This window comes from Salvelinus fontinalis, chromosome 28 (assembly GCF_029448725.1).
Source record: "Salvelinus fontinalis isolate EN_2023a chromosome 28, ASM2944872v1, whole genome shotgun sequence".
Taxonomy (NCBI): Eukaryota; Metazoa; Chordata; class Actinopteri; order Salmoniformes; family Salmonidae; genus Salvelinus; species Salvelinus fontinalis.
In genome coordinates, this window is record NC_074692.1 from 14653274 (window position 1) to 14673513 (window position 20240).

The 20240-nt window shown below is 44.8% G+C and overlaps 1 protein-coding gene across 2 annotated transcripts in view; it reads left to right on the forward strand.

Annotated features, from left to right (window-relative positions):
- The window catches only part of LOC129826236 (angiopoietin-related protein 2-like), a 32287-nt gene extending 13072 nt beyond the window's left edge, over positions 1-19215 (forward strand). For both annotated transcript variants that reach the window (XM_055886739.1, XM_055886738.1), the window contains 4 exons: positions 167-1125; positions 7268-7461; positions 12966-13236; positions 13416-19215. In XM_055886739.1, coding sequence (XP_055742714.1) covers positions 204-1125; positions 7268-7461; positions 12966-13236; positions 13416-13615 — 1587 coding nt within the window. In that variant the 5' untranslated portion in view covers positions 167-203 and the 3' untranslated portion in view covers positions 13616-19215. The remainder of the gene's footprint in view (positions 1-166; positions 1126-7267; positions 7462-12965; positions 13237-13415) is intronic.
- Positions 19216-20240: the final 1025 nt, after the last annotated feature.

Here is a 20240-nt window from a genome sequence, read left to right on the forward strand (position 1 = left end):
AAAGGAAACCATTTAGGCTTTATAACACATTTATTTATAACACAATTAGAGATCATTTGAACAAGATAGCTGACCTGGTTGGTGTGTCACAGTATTTGTGTAATAATTCAGTATTTTATACCACAGCAATGACCTCCCTGTCTCTCATATCCCTCTGCCTCCTAAGCATAAGGTGTGTGTGAGTGAGAGCCCTTCCCAGACTGATGGAGCTCCCTGCAGTGGTGCTGCTGTTCCTGGTGTATGGTCTGGTGTCTGGAGCCCAGCAGCCCCAGGGCCAGGGGAACCGCCAGGAGAGCAACCCCCAGGCCAGGAGCCAGGGCAGAGCCCCGTCCCAGGAGTTTGAGAGCAGTGAGGATGGCCTGGAGAGAGAGTTCCTGTATTCTGGGCGGAGGAGCAGACGGGCCCTCGCCGACTCCCAGCAACCTGACAGGTGTTCATACACCTTTATCGTTCCCCAGCAGAAGGTGACAGGGGCCATCTGTGTGAACCGCAAGGAGCCGGACGCAGTGCTGGAGAACCGCGTCAACAAGCAGGAGCTGGAGCTGCTGAACGGGGAGCTGCAGAAGCAGAAGAGGCAGATCGAGACGCTGCAGCAGCTAGTGGAGGTGGACGGAGGCATCGTCAACGAGGTCAAGCTGCTGAGGAAGGAGAGCAGGAACATGAACTCCAGGGTGACCCAGCTCTACATGCAGCTGCTACACGAGATCATCAGGAAGAGGGACAACGCCCTGGAGCTGTCCCAGATGGAGAACCGCATCCTCAACCAGACCTCGGAGATGCAGCAGCTCACTAACCGCTACAAGGACCTGGAGCACAAGTACCAGCACCTGGCCTCTCTGGCCAATAACCAGTCGGTCCTCATCGCCCTGCTGGAGGAGCAGTGCCAGGGTCGGCCGGTCAGCCCCCCTCGCCCAGTCCCTGTACCCCAGCCCAGGCCTCAACCCCCACCCCCACCCCCACCCGCACCATCACCACCCATCAACAAGCCCTACCAACCTCCCACCGACCCACGCCTCACCAACCAGATAACCAACGAGATTCAGAGTGACCAGAAGTCTGTGCTGCCTGTCCTTCCTACCATGCCCAGTGGCACAGGCAGCCCTTCTACCACCAACAAACCCTCTGGTGAGTCGCTCTGTTTCATTGAGCAGCCTGCATGCTTATAGTCACCTATTGAAATGAATATTCCTTGATACAGATCTGGTCTGAAGTTACATTTACAGTGAGCTCGGGCGCAGCGCTTTACCATTCAGTCACTTGAATTGTAAATAAGAATATAATATATTTCTTAACACTTCTACATTCATCTGGATGCTACTATGATTACGGATAATCCTGAATGAATCATGAATAATGATGAGTGAGACGCACAAATATTGATATTTGTTCGTCTGTATCTTTCTCACTCATCATTATTCACGATTCATTCAGGATTATCCGTAATCATAGTAGCATCCAGATGAATGTATAAGTGTTTAGAAATATATTATATTCTTATCTACAATAAAAGTGACTCCAAAATGGCAATACATTATTTACCATTCATTTCTATTGGGCACAAAATTATCTGAAACACAACCAAAACTAACAGCAAAGGCATCCAACACATTTGGAGAGTCACAAGCTTGATGTAGTCATTGTGCGCTAGGAAAACGGGACCAAATACTTAACTTTTTACTACTTAATACACATATAAGTGAATTACTTTTGGAGCTCACTGTATATGAGGAATCAAGATGAAAAGAGAAGTTGGCATGTTCTATGAACCCTCAGCAGACTAATGTCAGACAGTCTGAAACAGAGGGTTGTGTGTGAGACTAGTTTGGTCTTTCTAAATCATTAATCACCAGACAACAGCAGGTATCTATTCTTTATCCATTCTTCTCACTATTGCCTATGGGAATAATACGTCTCAAACATTCCCTGAGAAAAGGCCTCTAGGGGAGAACAGAGCTGATGTTGTTTAAAAGCCATTGCGACGCATATCATCTAATGGGCTTGATACTGATGACAATCCACAAAGCATCTTAAAACACATATTTTGTATGCTCATGGATGGTTGGACTGGAGCTCTCTGGTATTGAGGCCACTGAAAGTGGAGCTGTCTGAAACCATCCTCATTGATTTAGTACATTTAGAAGCTTAAGTTACTGGATGATTACTTGGCAACTTAGTGAACTGTGTAGTTGACTGAATACAACAGAGATGTGGATGAGACTGACTGTCACGCTCGTTAACTGTGTGTGTGGCGAGTTAACTAGGGTCTTAAGCTGATAATAGAAGTACAATAATCAGAGTGGTCTTCTAACAAAGCATGTCTAATAGCTACAGTATATCATGTTCTTGTGATTTCTCCTCAAGTCTCATCCCTTTCACAAACCTTGCTGTATTTATTATCCTGCTCGTATTTAACTGTTAACAGTGAGGTGTTAGTTCGTATGCCTGTGCCAGTGACTATTGCTGTTGGATGGGAGGGCTGAGCCACAGACAGACATGTGTCTCAGCAGAAACAGACACCAGATGAGGGGAAGTCTAGAGACAGGCTCTGTGTGGTCTCAACTCACCACGGGCTACAAGCCCACTGCCGAGGGGGCAAAGCCAGCTTACACTGCATTTCATGGTCAATCTAACCCTGACCATGGTAAGAATAGTGTTTCAGTTATGAGGGGAAACCCCACCACAAGCTAGCAGCAGGAATTGGCCAGAGGATGTATGGGACTCTAGGGAGAGCTCTCAATCATCTCAAAGTGATTTGATTAGTATTTTCTTGTTAACAGATACTTCCACTAGATACCATGTCATTTGAATGCAGTAGGTCACATTGGCTTACGCTATACAGTATTTGACCATGGTAAGCTCTTTCCCTCGACACTGTGTCACAGTGTGCTTTCCTGACTGATGTGTAGACACTGTGCTCTGTACTCTGCTAAATAGTTCACAAAATAGCTACCCGGACAATCTGCCTTGACCCTTTTTGCACTAACTATTTTTGACTCTATGCTCACACACTGGACTATACACAGACTCACACATACTTACACTGACACTTCAACACACACTCACTCACTCACTCACTCACTCACTCACTCACTCACTCACATAACACGTACACACAGGCACACATTTGGCCCACACACATACTTCTACACTTCCACACTCATCCCATACGCTGCTGCTACCTCTTTATTATCTATCCTGTTGCCTAGTCACTTTACCCCTGCCTAAATGTACATACACTACATGGCTACATTATGTACATACACTACATAAGTATGTGGACACCTGATCGTCGAACATCGCATTCCAGAATCATGGGCATTAATATGGAATTGGTCCCCTCTTTGCTGCTATAACGGCCTCCACTCTTCTGGGTAGGCTTTCCACTAGATGTTGGAACATTGCTGCAGGGACTTGCTTCCATTCAGCCACGAGCATTACTGAGGTCGGACACTGATGTTGGGAATTTAGGCCTGGCTCGAAGTCGGCATTCCAATTCATCACAAAGGTGTACGATGGGGTTAAGGTCAGGGCTCTGTGCAGGCCAGTCAAGTTCTTCCACACCGATCTCAACCAACATTTCTGTATGGACATTGCTTTGTGCATGGGGGCATTGTCATGCTGAAACAGGAAAGGGCCTTCCCCAAACTGTTGCCACAAAGTTGAAAGCACAGAATCATCTAGAATGTCATTGTATGCTGTAGCGTTAAGAGTTCACTTTACTGGAACTAAGGTGCCTAGCCAGAACCATGAAAAACAGCATTTCCACTGCTCCAGAGTCCAAAAGTTGCGAGATTTACACCACTCCAGCCAACGCTTGGCATTGCACATGGTGATTTTAGACTTGTATGCGGCTGCTTGGCCATGGAAACCCATTTCATGAAGCTCCCGACAAAAAGTTTTGTGCTGACGTGGCTTCCAGAGGCAGTTTGGAACTCGGTAATGAGTGTTGCAACCAAGGACAAAAAATTTTTACGCTCTAATAGCTTGAACACTCTGCAGTTCCGTTCTGTGAGCTTGCTTGTGTGGCCTATCACTTCGCGGCTGAGCCATTGTTGCTCCTAGACGTTTCCACTTCACAATAACAGCACTTACAGTTGACCGGGACAGCTCTAGCAGGGCAGAAATTTGACGAACTGACTTGTTGGAAAGGTGGCATCCAATAACGGTGTCACGTTGAAAGTCACCGAGCACTTCAGTAAAGCCATTCTACTGCCTATGTTAAGCTATGGAGATTGCATGGCTGTGTGCTCAATTTCTACACCTGTCAGCAATGGGTGTGGCTGAAATCTTATTTTATTTTTATTCTGCATTGTTGGGAAGGCCCTGTAACTAAGCATTTCACTGTTAATCTATACCTGCTGTTTAGGAAGCATGTGACAATTAAACTCTTATTTTATTTGAAGGGAGGCAAGCAATTTCCTGTCAGGGCCAACTGCAACTGACACCCCAAAGTTTATACAAACTCACCACACAAAAAGAGAGTTCTGTACAATGCAGAAAGGGAGGGAGAGAGAGAGGTGTGGTGGAGGGAGAGAGAGAGAGAGTGGTGGAGGGAGAGAGAGAGAGAGTGGTGGTGGAGGGAGAGAGAGAGGGAGAGAGAGAGGTGTGGTGGAGGGAGAGAGAGAGGTGTTGTAGAGGGAGAGAGAGAAGGTGTGGTGGAGGGATAGAGGGAGAGAGAGACAGAGAGGGTTGTGGTGGAGGGAAGAGAGAGAGAGAGTGAGAGGTGTGGTGGAGGGATAGAGGGAGAGAGAGACAGAGAGAGGGTTGTGGTGGAGGGAAGAGAGAGAGAAAGAGAGAGAGAGAGGTATGGTGGAGGGAGAGAGAGAGAGATGTGGTAGAGGGAGAGAGAGATGTGGTAGAGGGAGAGAGAGAAAGGTGTGGTGGAGGGATAGAGGGAGAGAGCGAGAGAGAGAGAGTAAGGAAGGGGGAGGTTGAAAAGACAGAGGAAATGTGTGTTGTAATTTATTCCAGCCCCCCAGGCTTGTATCAATCAAATGTTCTGCCACAGTGGCAGGGTTTATCAGTAGTGCAGTGCTCTGGCTTATGTCTGAACAACATACATCTTTCTGGAGAGGAGGTGGCTGGCTAATGGATTACTTCTCACATGCCATTTTAGCAAAACCTATTTTATAGAAGTGACTATAGCCGTTTAGCCTATCAGTTTACAATGTGAACCTTTGTTCATATGTCTCTGTGTGACACTGTGCGACACTGTGTGAAACCTTGTGGTTGACAGTCCTGCTTGGAATTAGCTCCATGTTTTCCTCCTTTATATTCTGATACAGCCAGGCTGTCACTGTGGTCACTTTATGAAAGCCTGACATCTCCCTGTCTGGTCTTCCTCTCTCTCCATCACCCCTCTCTTACATACTGCCTTTTCCTCATACTGCTCTCTCCCTACCCTGGCTGGATGCAGACCAGCCACTTCTGCCTCTGTGTGGATACCTCTCTTCCTCCTGTTTCTGTACAAATGTCCATCGTGTTCTAAACAGGGTCATTTGGCAAATCACTTCAGTGTAAACTCTTGAATAGGTTAATACTTTCACATCCAATTAAAAAAGTGGAGTCAAAAGCCCTATAGAAGACTGTTTTCATGTCTGCGGACTAAAGATCTTTTGAGGGGGAGAGTAATGGCTAACAGGCAACACGCCAATTCCTGTTTTTACAGATATGAACCAGAACACCAAGACAAAGGAATAAACCAAACACAAGCAGAAGTTAACATAAACTTCATCCCTCGTTAAATCATATACTGCAGTGCAATATAAAACACATCCTGCTCAGTCTTTGTTTTCTGTCAGGGCATCCATCTTCGCATTTGGGTCTGTTATACACTGAGTATACAAAACATTAAGAACACCTGCTTTTTCCATGACAGTCTGACCAGGTGAATCCAGGTGAAAGCTATGATCCCTTATTGATGTCACTTGTTAAATCCACTGCAATCAGTGTAGATGAAGGGCAGGAAGAAGGATTCCCCCCTAGTTACACTCAACATCCTTTACCCAAACACCTTTATTTAATCACTCCCCCCCTCACCCTCCAACCCCTACCATAAGATATGTGTACTTCTCTGAGTGAGAAATGGCGCTTGCATTTAGACAGCTGTATGTCACATTGTGTGGTTGTGAGTGGCATGTAGTGCCATGCTGTGTCCTGGTGAGAGGCTTCATTTCAAGGCCACACCACCCACGTAAACGCACAAGCATTTTGATGGAGACCACTGTCTCAGCAGAGTTTCCATGGCTGATATCTGAGATTAGATTAAAACCCTATAGTTTTCATATTTAACCTGATGGAATGTCTCCGATCTGCATAATAGCGCAACAGCTCTCTGGGTCAGTATAGTACAGGATATGGTTTTACCTCCACCGGGGTAGGTCAAAAACACCCACTGACAATAACAACATGGGAAACATGCATAGTAATGGATGAAATCAAGGAGAGGCACCTACAGCGAGTACTGTCTATAGGTTGTTTCATTTTGCTCAGAGGTTTACTATGATAGTTGCTGCATCCTAAATGGGTTTAGGAAGACATCAAATATTAGATTTTTTAACTCTATTTCAATGAAAGAGAATTTTCTTAAAGCCCAATGCCCTTGATGTCATTCATCACCAAGGGATCTTTAGAGTCCCTGCTGATCCATCTGCTACTGTTGCATCATTCAGCAATCAGGTCTCCCTTTAGCCATATGCCAATGTTGCTCTTGGCTGCACTGCCTGCAGCCATTTCGCTTGTGAGAGCAGCAGCCAAAGTCAACGCTGGCCTTAAGCTGAGAGCTTTTCCTACTGAAAGATGGTAGTAGCAGCATTACAGATGTAGGATATTAATTTGAGCCACTTTGCTAGAGCAGGAAAATAATCCTTCAACAAATGGAAATGTTAATTATTATGTGGATTATAATTAATGGACATTTTTGTAGATATTGATACATTTTTTGTGGAAATCAACTCTGACATTTCAAAGTGGAAATTACAAACTTTAGAAGCCCTTTTAAAGCTCAAATACACTTAACGTTTGTCCATTCCTGCAACAGGCTGATCAAAGGAAGATCCTGCATCTGTAACAGTAGATCATGCTGTGGTCAATTAGGCTACATAGCCTCTGTCTCTAATACTGTGATAGTCACACAATAATACAGTTGTATTCATTATGAATATATGAAGACTAAAGAAGCGAGTGACTCATATTATAGAAAAATATATCATTTGGCAACCTCCATTGACTCCACCATGGTTTCTGTCTCCTGTCCTGTCCCATACAGGGCCATGGAAGGACTGCCTGCAGGCCCTGGAGGATGGCCACACGGCTAGTGGCATGTACCTAGTGAAGCCAGAGAACGCCAACAGACTGATGCAGGTGTGGTGTGACCAGAGACATGACCCTGGTGGCTGGACTGTCATCCAGAGGAGGCTGGATGGATCAGTCAACTTCTTCAGGAACTGGGAGACTTACAAGGTAGGTAAACAACTCCACACTACGGCAAACTAATTTAGTAAAGAGGGAGGCAGGTTCAATGTAGACTTGTGTCTCTGTATGTCGTGGCTGAGTGAAACAGGTGACATGTCTGGTGTGTCTGACGTTATACAGATCTGTACTAATAATGAAATGTAATTATTGAGGTTTGAGGAGAATGGTCCCCTGCACTGCCTGCTCTGCTACCTACAGGGTTCTGCACCTGTCAGTCACACCACTGGCCTATGACTCCAACATGAGTTGGGTCTTTGTGAAATTAGTCCACAAAGGACGCATACAGACTTAATGAGAAACGTGTAGACGAGAGGCTGCCATACTGGAAATAAATGCCACAATAAAAAAACAGCCCACTGTAAAATAATTAATGGTCCATAAAAATTATTTATATTTACGTCATGGCAATGGTTTATGATGAGGAAAAATACATTGATGAATTCAGGCATTTACACAACTTTACACAAGCATTTATGAGGACAGCATGAAATACTAAGGGATGACTATTGCCAGTGTTTTTCCTGAGCCAGTAAAAGGATCTAAAGCACTAGAAAAGGGTGAAGTAATTGAAGCGTGAACATCAGAGGGCAGACAATTTGCAAGGGTCTTGTTTAAATCTTTGCCAGAGAACTATCCAAGACCTTACAATACACCTTAAAACACATGGGAATTAAATGTGTACAATAGCCAGATCATCCCATGAAACAAAGCATCTACAATGTAATGTAAGCCATATTACATCCTATGACTTAGGCTGGCACAGAGCTGAGGCAGAACAGTTCAGACCAGCACACATCTTATAACAAGCTCACAGATCTCCCACTCTTCTACACAGGCCATCAATACGTTTTTGATAAATGAAAGATAGTGAAGAACTAACCACTTATTACCGGGCTGGCTATGGTGTAGTTGGTTCAAGCCATTTGCTGTTACTTTTTCTGACAATAAACAACACTCTAAGACAGATTCATATGGAACTTAATTGTCAGGGCGTTCTAGAGGGACTGTTCCTCTCAGTACTTCCAGGGCATTGAGTAGAGTAGAGCCTCTGTAATTAAACACAAATAAAACCTATTTAAAAAAGAGTAGAGCCTCTGAGTTATCCCCCAGACCTCCAGATCAACTGCTTACATTTACATTTAAGTCATTTAGCAGACGCTCTTATCCAGAGCGACTTACAAATTGGTGCATTCACCTTATGACATCCAGTGGAACAGCCACTTTACAATAGTGCATCTAGATCTTTTAAGGGGGGGGGGGGGGGGGGGGGCAGAAGGATTGCTTTATCCTAGGTATTCCTTGAAGAGGTGGGGTTTCAGGTGTCTCCGGAAGGTGGTGATTGACTCCGCTGTCCTGGCGTCGTGAGGGAGTTTGTTCCACCATTGGGGTGCCAGAGCAGCGAACAGTTTTGACTGGGCTGAGCGGGAACTGTACTTCCTCAGTGGTAGGGAGGCGAGCAGGCCAGAGGTGGATGAACGCAGTGCCCTTGTTTGGGTGTAGGGCCTGATCAGAGCCTGAAGGTACTGAGGTGCCGTTCCCCTCACAGCTCCGTAGGCAAGCACCATGGTCTTGTAGAGGATGCGAGCTTCAACTGGAAGCCAGTGGAGAGAGCGGAGGAGCGGGGTGACGTGAGAGAACTTGGGAAGGTTGAACACCAGACGGGCTGCGGCGTTCTGGATGAGTTGTAGGGGTTTATTGGCACAGGCAGGGAGCCCAGCCAACAGCGAGTTGCAGTAATCCAGACGGGAGATGACAAGTGCCTGGATTAGGACCTGCGCCGCTTCCTGTGTGAGGCAGGGTCGTACTCTGCGGATGTTGTAGAGCATGAACCTACAGGAACGGGCCACCGCCTTGATGTTGGTGGAGAACGACAGGGTGTTGTCCAGGATCACGCCAAGGTTCTTAGCGCTCTGGGAGGAGGACACAATGGAGTTGTCAACCGTGATGGCGAGATCATGGAACGGACAGTCCTTCCCCGGGAGGAAGAGCAGCTCCGTCTTGCCGAGGTTCAGCTTGAGGTGGTGATCCGTCATCCACACTGATATGTCTGCCAGACATGCAGAGATGCAATTCGCCACCTGGTCATCAGAAGGGGGAAAGGAGAAGATTAATTGTGTGTCGTCTGCATAGCAATGATAGGAGAGACCATGTGAGGTTATGACAGAGCCAAGTGACTTGGTGTATAGCGAGAATAGGAGAGGGCCTAGAACAGAGCCCTGGGGGACACCAGTGGTGAGAGCGCGTGGTGAGGAGACAGATTCTCGCCACGCCACCTGGTAGGAGCGACCTGTCAGGTAGGACGCAATCCAAGCGTGGGCCGCGCCGGAGATGCCCAACTCGGAGAGGGTGGAGAGGAGGATCTGATGGTTCACAGTATCGAAGGCAGCCGATAGGTCTAGAAGGATGAGAGCAGAGGAGAGAGAGTTAGCTTTAGCAGTGCGGAGCGCCTCCGTGATACAGAGAAGAGCAGTCTCAGTTGAGTGACTAGTCTTGAAACCTGACTGATTTGGATCAAGAAGGTCATTCTGAGAGAGATAGCAGGAGAGCTGGCCAAGGACGGCACGTTCAAGAGTTTTGGAGAGAAAAGAAAGAAGGGATACTGGTCTGTAGTTGTTGACATCGGAGGGATCGAGTGTAGGTTTTTTCAGAAGGGGTGCAACTCTCGCTCTCTTGAAGACGGAAGGGACGTAGCCAGCGGTCAAGGATGAGTTGATGAGCGAGGTGAGGTAAGGTAGAAGGTCTCCGGAAATGGTCTGGAGAAGAGAGGAGGGGATAGGGTCAAGCGGGCAGGTTGTTGGGCGGCCGGCCGTCACAAGACGCGAGATTTCATCTGGAGAGAGAGGGGAGAAAGAGGTCAAAGCACAGGGTTGGGCAGTGTGAGCAGAACCAGCGGTGTCGTTTGACTTAGCAAACGAGGATCGGATGTCGTCGACCTTCTTTTCAAAATGGTTGACGAAGTCGTCTGCAGAGAGGGAGGAGGGGGGGGGAGGGGGAGGAGGATTCAGGAGGGAGGAGAAGGTGGCAAAGAGCTTCCTAGGGTTAGAGGCAGATGCTTGGAATTTAGAGTGGTAGAAAGTGGCTTTAGCAGCAGAGACAGAAGAGGAAAATGTAGAGAGGAGGGAGTGAAAGGATGCCAGGTCCGCAGGGAGGCGAGTTTTCCTCCATTTCCGCTCGGCTGCCCGGAGCCCTGTTCTGTGAGCTCGCAATGAGTCGTCGAGCCACGGAGCGGGAGGGGAGGACCGAGCCGGCCTGGAGGATAGGGGACATAGAGAGTCAAAGGATGCAGAAAGGGAGGAGAGGAGGGTTGAGGAGGCAGAATCAGGAGATAGGTTGGAGAAGGTTTGGGCAGAGGGAAGAGATGATAGGATGGAAGAGGAGAGAGTAGCGGGGGAGAGAGAGCGGAGGTTGGGACGGCGCGATACCATCCGAGTAGGGGCAGTGTGGGAAGTGTTGGATGAGAGCGAGAGGGAAAAGGATACAAGGTAGTGGTCGGAGACTTGGAGGGGAGTTGCAATGAGGTTAGTGGAAGAACAGCATCTAGTAAAGATGAGGTCAAGCGTATTGCCTGCCTTGTGAGTAGGGGGGGAAGGTGAGAGGGTGAGGTCAAAAGAGGAGAGGAGTGGAAAGAAGGAGGCAGAGAGGAATGAGTCAAAGGTAGACATGGGGAGGTTAAAGTCACCCAGAACTGTGAGAGGTGAGCCGTCCTCAGGAAAGGAGCTTATCAAGGCATCAAGCTCATTGATGAACTCTCCAAGGGAACCTGGAGGGCGATAAATGATAAGGATGTTAAGCTTGAAAGGGCTGGTAACTGTGACAGCATGGAATTCAAAGGAGGCGATAGACAGATGGGTAAGGGGAGAAAGAGAGAATGACCACTTGGGAGAGATGAGGATCCCGGTGCCACCACCCCGCTGACCAGAAGGTCTCGGGGTGTGCGAGAACACGTGGGCAGACGAAGAGAGAGCAGTAGGAGTAGCAGTGTTATCTGTGGTGAGCCATGTTTCCGTCAGTGCCAGGAAGTCGAGGGACTGGAGGGACGCATAGGCTGAGATGAGCTCTGCCTTGTTGGCCGCAGATCGGCAGTTCCAGAGGCTACCGGAGACCTGGAACTCCACGTGGGTCGTGCGGGCTGGGACCACCAGGTTAGGGTGGGCGCGGCCACGCGGTGTGAAGCGTTTGTATGGTCTGTGCAGAGAGGAGAGAACAGGGATAGACAGACACATGGTTGACAGGCTACAGAAGAGGCTACGCTAATGCAAAGGAGATTAGAATGACAAGTGGGCTACACGTCTCGAATGTTCAGAAAGTTAAGCTTACGTTGCAAAAAAATAAAAATAAAATACAAGATCTTATTGACTAAAATGATATAGTACTGCTGGCTGGTGAAGTAGCCTGGCTAGCAGTGGCTACGTTGTTGAAAGTGAAGCTGGCTAGGTAACCTCGACAATTTCACTAAATTTCTCTAAACTACACAGTTATCATGGATACAAGGACAGCAAAGACAACTAGCTAACACTACGCTAATCAAGTCGTTCCGTTGTAATGTAAGTTTCTACAGTGCTGCTATTCGGTAGAAGTTGGCTAGCTAGCAGTGTTGGCTATGTAGGAGGACGGCAGCGCGGCAGGCGAAAAATAGCTGGCTAGCTAACCGATAATTACTCAAAGCTACACAATTATCTTAGATACAAAGATAGCAAAGAAAACTATGTAGCTAGCTAACACTACACAAGTCAAGTCGTTCCGTTGTAATGTAATCGTTTCTACAGTGCTGCTAATCGGTGGCTAGCTGGCTAGCTAGCAGGGTTGACTACGTTACGTTACGTTACGTTAGGGCGAGAATACCTGGCTAGCGAACCTCAGCGAACCTTGATAACTACACAATTATCACCGATACAAAGACGGCTATGTAGCCAGCTAAGTAGCTAGCTAAGATCGAACAAATAAAAATCAAAGATAGCAAAGACAACTGTGTAGTCAGCCAACACTACACTGATCAAGTCGTTCCGTTGTAATGCACTCGTTTCTACAATGCTGCTATTCGGTGGCAAGCTGGCTAGCTAGCAGTGTTGGCTACGTTGCGTTACGTTAGGGCGAAAATAGCTGGCTGGCGAACCTCAATAACTACACAATTATGTTTGATGCAAAGACGGCTATGTAGCTAGCTAAGATCAAACAAATCAAACCGTTGTACTGTAGTGAAAATGAAAATCAGACCGTTGTACTATAATGAAATGTAATGAAAAGTTATACTACTATTCGGTAGACGGTGGACGTTTGCTAGCTGCTGGGCAGATAGCAGTGTGGACTACGATAGACGACGGAATACGATAATTACGCAATTATCTTTTATACACAGACGGCTAAGTAGCTAGCTAAGAAGAAATTGCTAAGGTTAGACAAATTAAACAAATTAAACCGTTGTACTATAATGCTGACGGGACTTGTGTAAAGCCCATGATGTTGACTGTTGTATGTATATTTTCCCCTCATAGCAAGGCTTTGGAAACATAGATGGAGAGTATTGGCTGGGCCTGGAGAACATCTACTGGCTGACCAACCAAGGGAATTACAAGCTGCTGGTGACTCTGGAGGACTGGTCTGGTAGGAAGGTGTTTGCAGAGTACGCCAGCTTCAGGCTGGAACCTGAGGCAGACTTCTACAAACTCAGGGTGGGCCGCTACCATGGCAACGCCGGAGACTCCCTCACCTGGCACAACGGCAAACAGTTCACTACGTTGGACAGAGACCATGATGTGTATACAGGTAATGTCAAGATCATACAGTTGCATGCACTATCACTATAACAGCAGAAATGTGAGATAAAAGCTTCAGTGTTCTGACAATTTGCCAAATTAACTGACATTTAACCTAGTGCATAGGCCGACAATAGATTTTGATTGAGATTCAACAATGATGTCTAACTAATATTTGCTTCAACCCAGGTAACTGTGCCCACTACCAGAAGGGAGGCTGGTGGTACAATGCATGTGCCCATTCTAACCTCAATGGAGTATGGTATAGAGGTGGACACTACCGCAGTCGCTACCAAGATGGAGTCTACTGGGCTGAATTCAGAGGAGGGGCCTACTCCCTGAAGAAAGTATCTATGATGATAAGACCGAACCCAAACACCTTTCATTAGGTATCCATGGCAAAACTATTTCCTTTCCACGAACTTAAATTCCAACAGCTCTTGAACTCTGATACAATGGAACCTCACACAACCAGATCAAGAGGACGATGACATAGAAAGTGCAATATCTAAGCCTTGGAAAAGCAATAAAGGAGAAGCATCGTGCTGCTTCAAAGTCCCTTAGTAAACAAACAAAAAAAGTGTTTGACCAGATACAATGCATTTTCACAGTAAACAAATTAACAACAGCTTTTCTGCACGCTTATAGGGAAAAGCATTCAAAATGTATGGCACTTACACAAATGATTGATGATTGGCTGAGAGAAATTGATAATAAAAAGATTGTGGGAACTGTTTTGTTAGACTTCAGTGCAGCTTTTGACATTATCGATCATAATCTGCTGCTGGAAAAACGTACACTACCGTTCAAAAGTTTGGGGTCACTTAGAAATGTCCTTGTTTTCCATGAAAACATACATGAAATGAGTTGCAAAATGAATAGGAAATATAGTCAAGACGTTGACAAGGTTATTAATAATGATTTTTAATTTAAATAATAATTGTGTCAAAGAATCCTCAATTCGCAGCAGTTACAGCCTTACAGACCTTTGGCATTCTAGTTGTCAATTTGTTGAGGTAATCTGAAGAGATTTCACCCCGTGCTTCCTGAAGCACCTCTCACAAGTTGGATTGGCTTGATGGGCACTTTTTACATACCATATGGTCAAGCTGCTCCCACAACAGCGCAATAGGGTTGAGATCTGTTGACCTTGCTGGCCACTCCATTATAGACAGAATACCAGCTGACCTCTTCTTCCCTAAATAGTTCTTGCATAGTTTGGAGCTGTGCTTTAGGTCATTGTCCTGTTGTAGGAGGAAATTGGCTCCAATTAAGCGCCGTCCACAGGGTATGGCGTTGCAAAATGGAGTGATAGCCTTTCTTCATGATCCCTTTTACTCTGTACAAATCTCCCAATTTACCACCAAAGCACCCCCAGACCATCACATTGCCTCCACCATGCTTGACAGATGGCATCAAGCACTCCTCCAGCATCTATTCATTTTTTCTGCATCTCACGAATGTTCTTCCTTGTGATCCGAACACTTAGATTTGTCTGTCCATAACACTTTTTTCCAATCTTCCTCTGTCCAGTGTCTGTGTTCTTTTGCCCATCTAATTATTTTATTTTTATTGGCCAGTCTGCGATATGGCTTTTTCTTTGCAACTCTGCCTAGAAGGCCAGCATCCCGGAGTCGCCTCTTCACTGTTGACGTTGAGACTGGTGTTTTGAGGGTACTATTTCATGAAGCTGCCAGTTGAGGACATGTCTGTTTCTCAAACTAGACCCTCTAATGTACTTGTCTTCTTGCTCAGTTGTGCACCGGGGCCTCCCACTCTTCTTTCTATTCTGGTTAGGGCCAGTTTGCACTGTTCTGTGAAGGGAATAGTACACAGCGTTGTACGAGATCTTCAGTTTCTTGGAAATGTCTTGAATGAAATAGCCTTAATTTCTCAGAACAACAATAGACTGATGTCTTTCAGAAGAAAGTTCTTTGTTTCTGGCCATTTTGAGCCTGTACTCAAACCCACAAATGCTGATGCTCCTGATACTCAACTAGTCTAAAGAAGGACATTTTTATTGCTGTAATCACCACAACAGTTTTCAGCTGTGCTAACATAATTGCAAAAGGGTTTTCTAATGATCCATTAGACTTTTAAAATTATAAACTTGGATTAGCTAACACAACGTGTCATTGGAACACAGGAGTGATGGTTGCTGATAATGGGCCTCTGTATGCCGATGTAGATATTCCATAAAAAAATCAGCCGTTTCCAGCTACAATAGTAATTTACAACATTAACAATGTCTACACTGTATTTCTGATCAATAATTTGATGTTATTTTAATGGACCAAAAATGTGCTTTTCTTTCAAAAACAAGGACATTTCTAAGTGACCCCAAGCTTTTGAATGGTAGTGTATGTGTTATGGCTTTACATCCCCTGGTATATTGTGGATCAAGAGTTACCTGTCTAACAGAACACAGAGGGTATTCTTTAATGGAAACTTCTCCAACATAATCCAGGTATAGTCAGGCATTCCCCAGGGCAGCTATCTAGGCCCCTTACTTTTTTCAATCTTTACTAATGACCTGCCACTGCCTCTGAGTAAAGCCTGTGTTTCAATGTATGCTGATGATTCAACACTATACACTTCAACTACTACAGCAAGTAAAATAACTGTAACACTTAAAGAGCTGCAGTCAGTTTCAGAATGGGTGGCAAGAAATAAGTTAGTCCTGAATATTTCAAAAACTAAAAGCATTGTATTTGGGACAAATCATTCACTATACCCTAAGAATCATCTAAATCTTGTAATGAATAATGTGCCCATTAAGCAAGTTGAGGAGACTAAACTGCTTGGAATGGTCCTGGATTGTAAACTATCATGGTCAAAACATATTGATGCAACAGTAGCTAAGATGGGGCGAAGTCTGTCCATAATAAAGTGCTGTTCTGCCTTGTTAACAGCGCTATTGACAAGGCAGGTCCTACAGGCCCTAGTTTTGTCGGACCTGGACGACTGTCCAGTCGTGTGGTCAGGTGCCACGCGACTGGAAAGAACAGGCCCAGAACAGGACAGCACGGCTGGGTCTTAAATGTACATGGGGAGCTAACATTAATATGTCAATCTCTCCTGGCTCAAAATTTAGGAGATTGACTTTATCACTGCTTGTATTTGTGAGACGTATTTACATGTTGAATGCACCGACACCCATGCATACCCCACAAGACATGCCACCAGAGGTCTCTTCACAGTCCCCAAGTCTAGAACAGACTATAGGAGGCACACATTACTACATAGAACTCTATTCCACATCAAGTAACTCATGCAAGCAGTTAAATCAGATTGAAAAACCCTAGATAAAAACACACCTTATGGAACAGCAGGGACTGTGAAGAGGCACACACACACAAATGATAACGTACGCACTATACACACACGTACACATGGATTATGTGTTGTAGATATGTGGTAGTAGAGTAGTGGCCTGGGGACACACATTTAATGTGTTGTGAAATGTAATGTTATGTTTTTAATTGTATATAACTGCCTTAATTTTGCTGGACCCCAGGAAGAGTAGCTGCTGCTAATGGGGATCCATAATAAAAACAAATGTTGCTCCAAAGACAAACATATGCACTAGCACAGCTTTATGCTTGCTTCTTTCCCTTCAAATTCTATTCAAATGTGGCTGTTAAGGTGTACTGCTGCCTTAGAACTGATGGAACGGTGTGATTCATTTGGGATAAAACAAAGATAAAAAGAAAATTAGGAGAGAGTACGTCAGTTCACAGTACTTACACTAAGGAGCTTGGGATTGCGATCTTATATTGAAGTCTGTATGTATTATAATGCAATAAATATTTTTATTAGAATGAAGATGACACAGGACATTATATCCAGTGACTAGCCTTATTTTGTTTAAAGCAAGCTCTTCAAGTGAGTAATTTATATGAAACAATAATCATATTTCTTGGTACAGGTACTCATGTTGTGTATACCTGCAATTCATTCACCATTAGCCATCATCTTTGTTAAGATATACAATCTAATGTCTACCACGGATGTTAAAGGAGGCACAGATACAATAGTCTGGTACTGCCAACAATCATCACCTGATATCTGTCTTACAAACTCACAGTAAACAATGATGTATATCATTCAACTATGCATAACGCTTGTGTGGCACAGTAGTCCAAGGTACAGGGTCCAGAAAAACCGAAGTACAAAAGTTTTGAGAATGATACAAATATACATTTTCACAAAGTCTGCTGCCTCAGTTTGTATGATGGCAATTTGCATATACTCCAGAATGTTATGAAGAGTGATCAGATGAATTGCAATTAATTGCAAAGTCCCTCTTTGCCATGCAAGTGAATTGAATCCCCCAAAAACATTTAATCTGCATTTCAGCCCTGCCACAAAAGGACCAGCTGACATTATGTCAGTGATTCTCTCGTTAACACAGGTGTGAGGACAAGGCTGGAGATCCCTCTGTCATGCTGATTGAGTTCGAATAACAGACTGGAAGCTTCAAAAGGAGGGTGGTGCTTGGAATCATTGTTCTTCCTCTGTCAAACATGGTTACCTGCAAGGAAACACGTGCCGTCATCATTGCTTTGTACAAAAAGGGCTTCACAGGCAAGGACATTGCTGCCAGTAAGATTGCACCTAAATCAACCATTTAACGGATGATCAAGAACTTCAAGGAGAGCGGTTCAATTGTTGTGAAGAAGGCTTCAGGGCGCCCAAGAAAGTCCAGCAAGCGCCAGGACCGTCTCCTAAAGTTGATTCAGCTGCGGGATCGGAGCACCACCAGTACAGAGCTTGCTCAGGAATGACAGCAGGCAGGTGTGAGTGCATCTGCACGCACAGTGAGGCGAAGACTTTTGGAGGATGGCCTGGTGTCAAGAAGGGCAGCAAAGAAGACACTTCTCTCCAGGAAAAACATAAGGGACAGACGGATATTCTGCAAAAGGTACAGGGATTGGACTGCTGAGGACTGGGGTGAAGTCATTTTCTCTGATGAATCCCCCTTCCGATTGTTTGGGGCATCGGGAAAAAAGCTTGTCCGGGGAAGACAAGGTGAGCGCTACCATCAGTCCTGTGTCATGCCAACAGTAAAGCATCCTGAGGTCATTCATGTGTGGGGTTGCTTCTCAGCCAAGGGAGTGGGCTCACTCACAATTTTGCCTAAGAACACAGCCATGAATAAAGAATGGTACCAACACATCCCCCGAGAGACACTTCTCCCAACCATCCAGGAACAGTTTGGTGATAAACAATGCCTTTTCCAGCATGATGGAGCACCTTTCCATAAGGCAAAAGTGATAACTAAGTGGCTCGGGGAACAAAACATTGATATTTTGGGTCCATGGCCAGGAAACTCCCCAGACCTTAATCCCATTGAGAACTTGTGGTCAATCCTCAAGAGGCGGGTGGACAAACAAAAACCCACAAATTCTGACAAACTCCAAGCATTGGTTATGCAAGAATAGGCTGCCATCATTCAGGATGTGGCCCAGAAGTTAATTGACAGCATGCCAGGGCGGATTGCAGAGGTCTTGAAAAAGAGGGGTCAACATTGTAAATATTGACTCTTTGCATCAACTTCATGTAATTGTCAATAAAAGCCTTTGACACTTATGAAATGGTTGTAATTATACTTCAGTATTCCATAGTAACATCTGACAAAAATATCTAAAGACACTGAAGCAGCAAACTTTGCGAAAATTAATATTTGTGTCATTCTCAAAACTTTTGGCCACGACTATTCAATGACAACTGACTTGATCATAAGTCTAGATGGTAGAGTGATATTTCATCAAATATAAAGGTTACATGCAGCTGTCATATTTCAATATTGCTTTCTGACATGAAAACTCAATTTTTAGCTTGCAACCAAGGAACAATGTATACTGTACTGTATTGTTGGTGTAAAATGACTCAACACATTTTGTCTGTACATAAAATATATTTGTAATATAATGTAACAAAGCTAACATGTATCACTATACAGTTGCAATAAACGATGTGCAGCTTCTTTGCTTTTCTTTGGGAGTTCTTGCTTTATGTACAGACATTCTGTTGTATGATCTTGTATATGTTCATGTGTCTTGGATCTTGTATTACAGGCCATACACACACACAGAGAGAGAGAGATAGATTGATAGACAGAGAGAGAGAGAGAGAATGTCTGAGAGGCCGAGCCAGACAGGGCATGGCTCCATGGAGATTAAGCTAATTACAGACAGTCTGCGATGAAGATGTCAGCTAGCTGCTCTCCTCTCCTGTGGACAATATTAGGCCACGTGTGACTAAGGAGACAGAGCCACTGTCTCTGTCTCTGACGTAGCATTTATCAACCACAGGGCCAGTGGAACATGGGATGACAAATGAAACCTGACAGCCTGTAAAACCCCAGGCATGCTACAGTCCCTTTCCCCCACAGAAGACAGTGCTTTTATTTGACTGAACCAGGGATTTCCAAACCAGGGTGGAAAATGACGAGAAAGAGAGAGAGAAGCACATTCACGGACTAATGGCAAACTGTTAAGCAAGCCATTTGTAATGCAGTCTGATATTTCCCTTTAGGAGAGATATGACAGGACATTCATGTATTAAGAAACTATAACGGTATATCAAAACTTAGTAGATGGATATTGCCCATCTCTAGAGAAAGGATAAGCATGTTTACACTGCAATCAAAAGAGTTTCATCCAATGTTTTTCATCTGAACATCCTTTGCAACCATCCAATGAAATGTATCAAAAAGAACCATCCCACTGAGCAAAAAACTATTCAATCGTTGTTTCCATGTCATTTCAACACCAAAAATATATGTTCTGATGTTGAATCAACGTGGAAAACGAATTGGATTTGCAAAAAGTCATCAACGTAATGACATTGTCTTTTTTTCACTGACATTTTTACCTAATCCAATGACGTAGTGCATTTTTTGGTGAATTTACATTAGTTGACAACTCAATCAAATGTAAATCAAAACTAGACGTTAAACTGACATCTGTGCCCAGTGGGATCGGTTAACCAGTGAGCCGTGTCCAAACG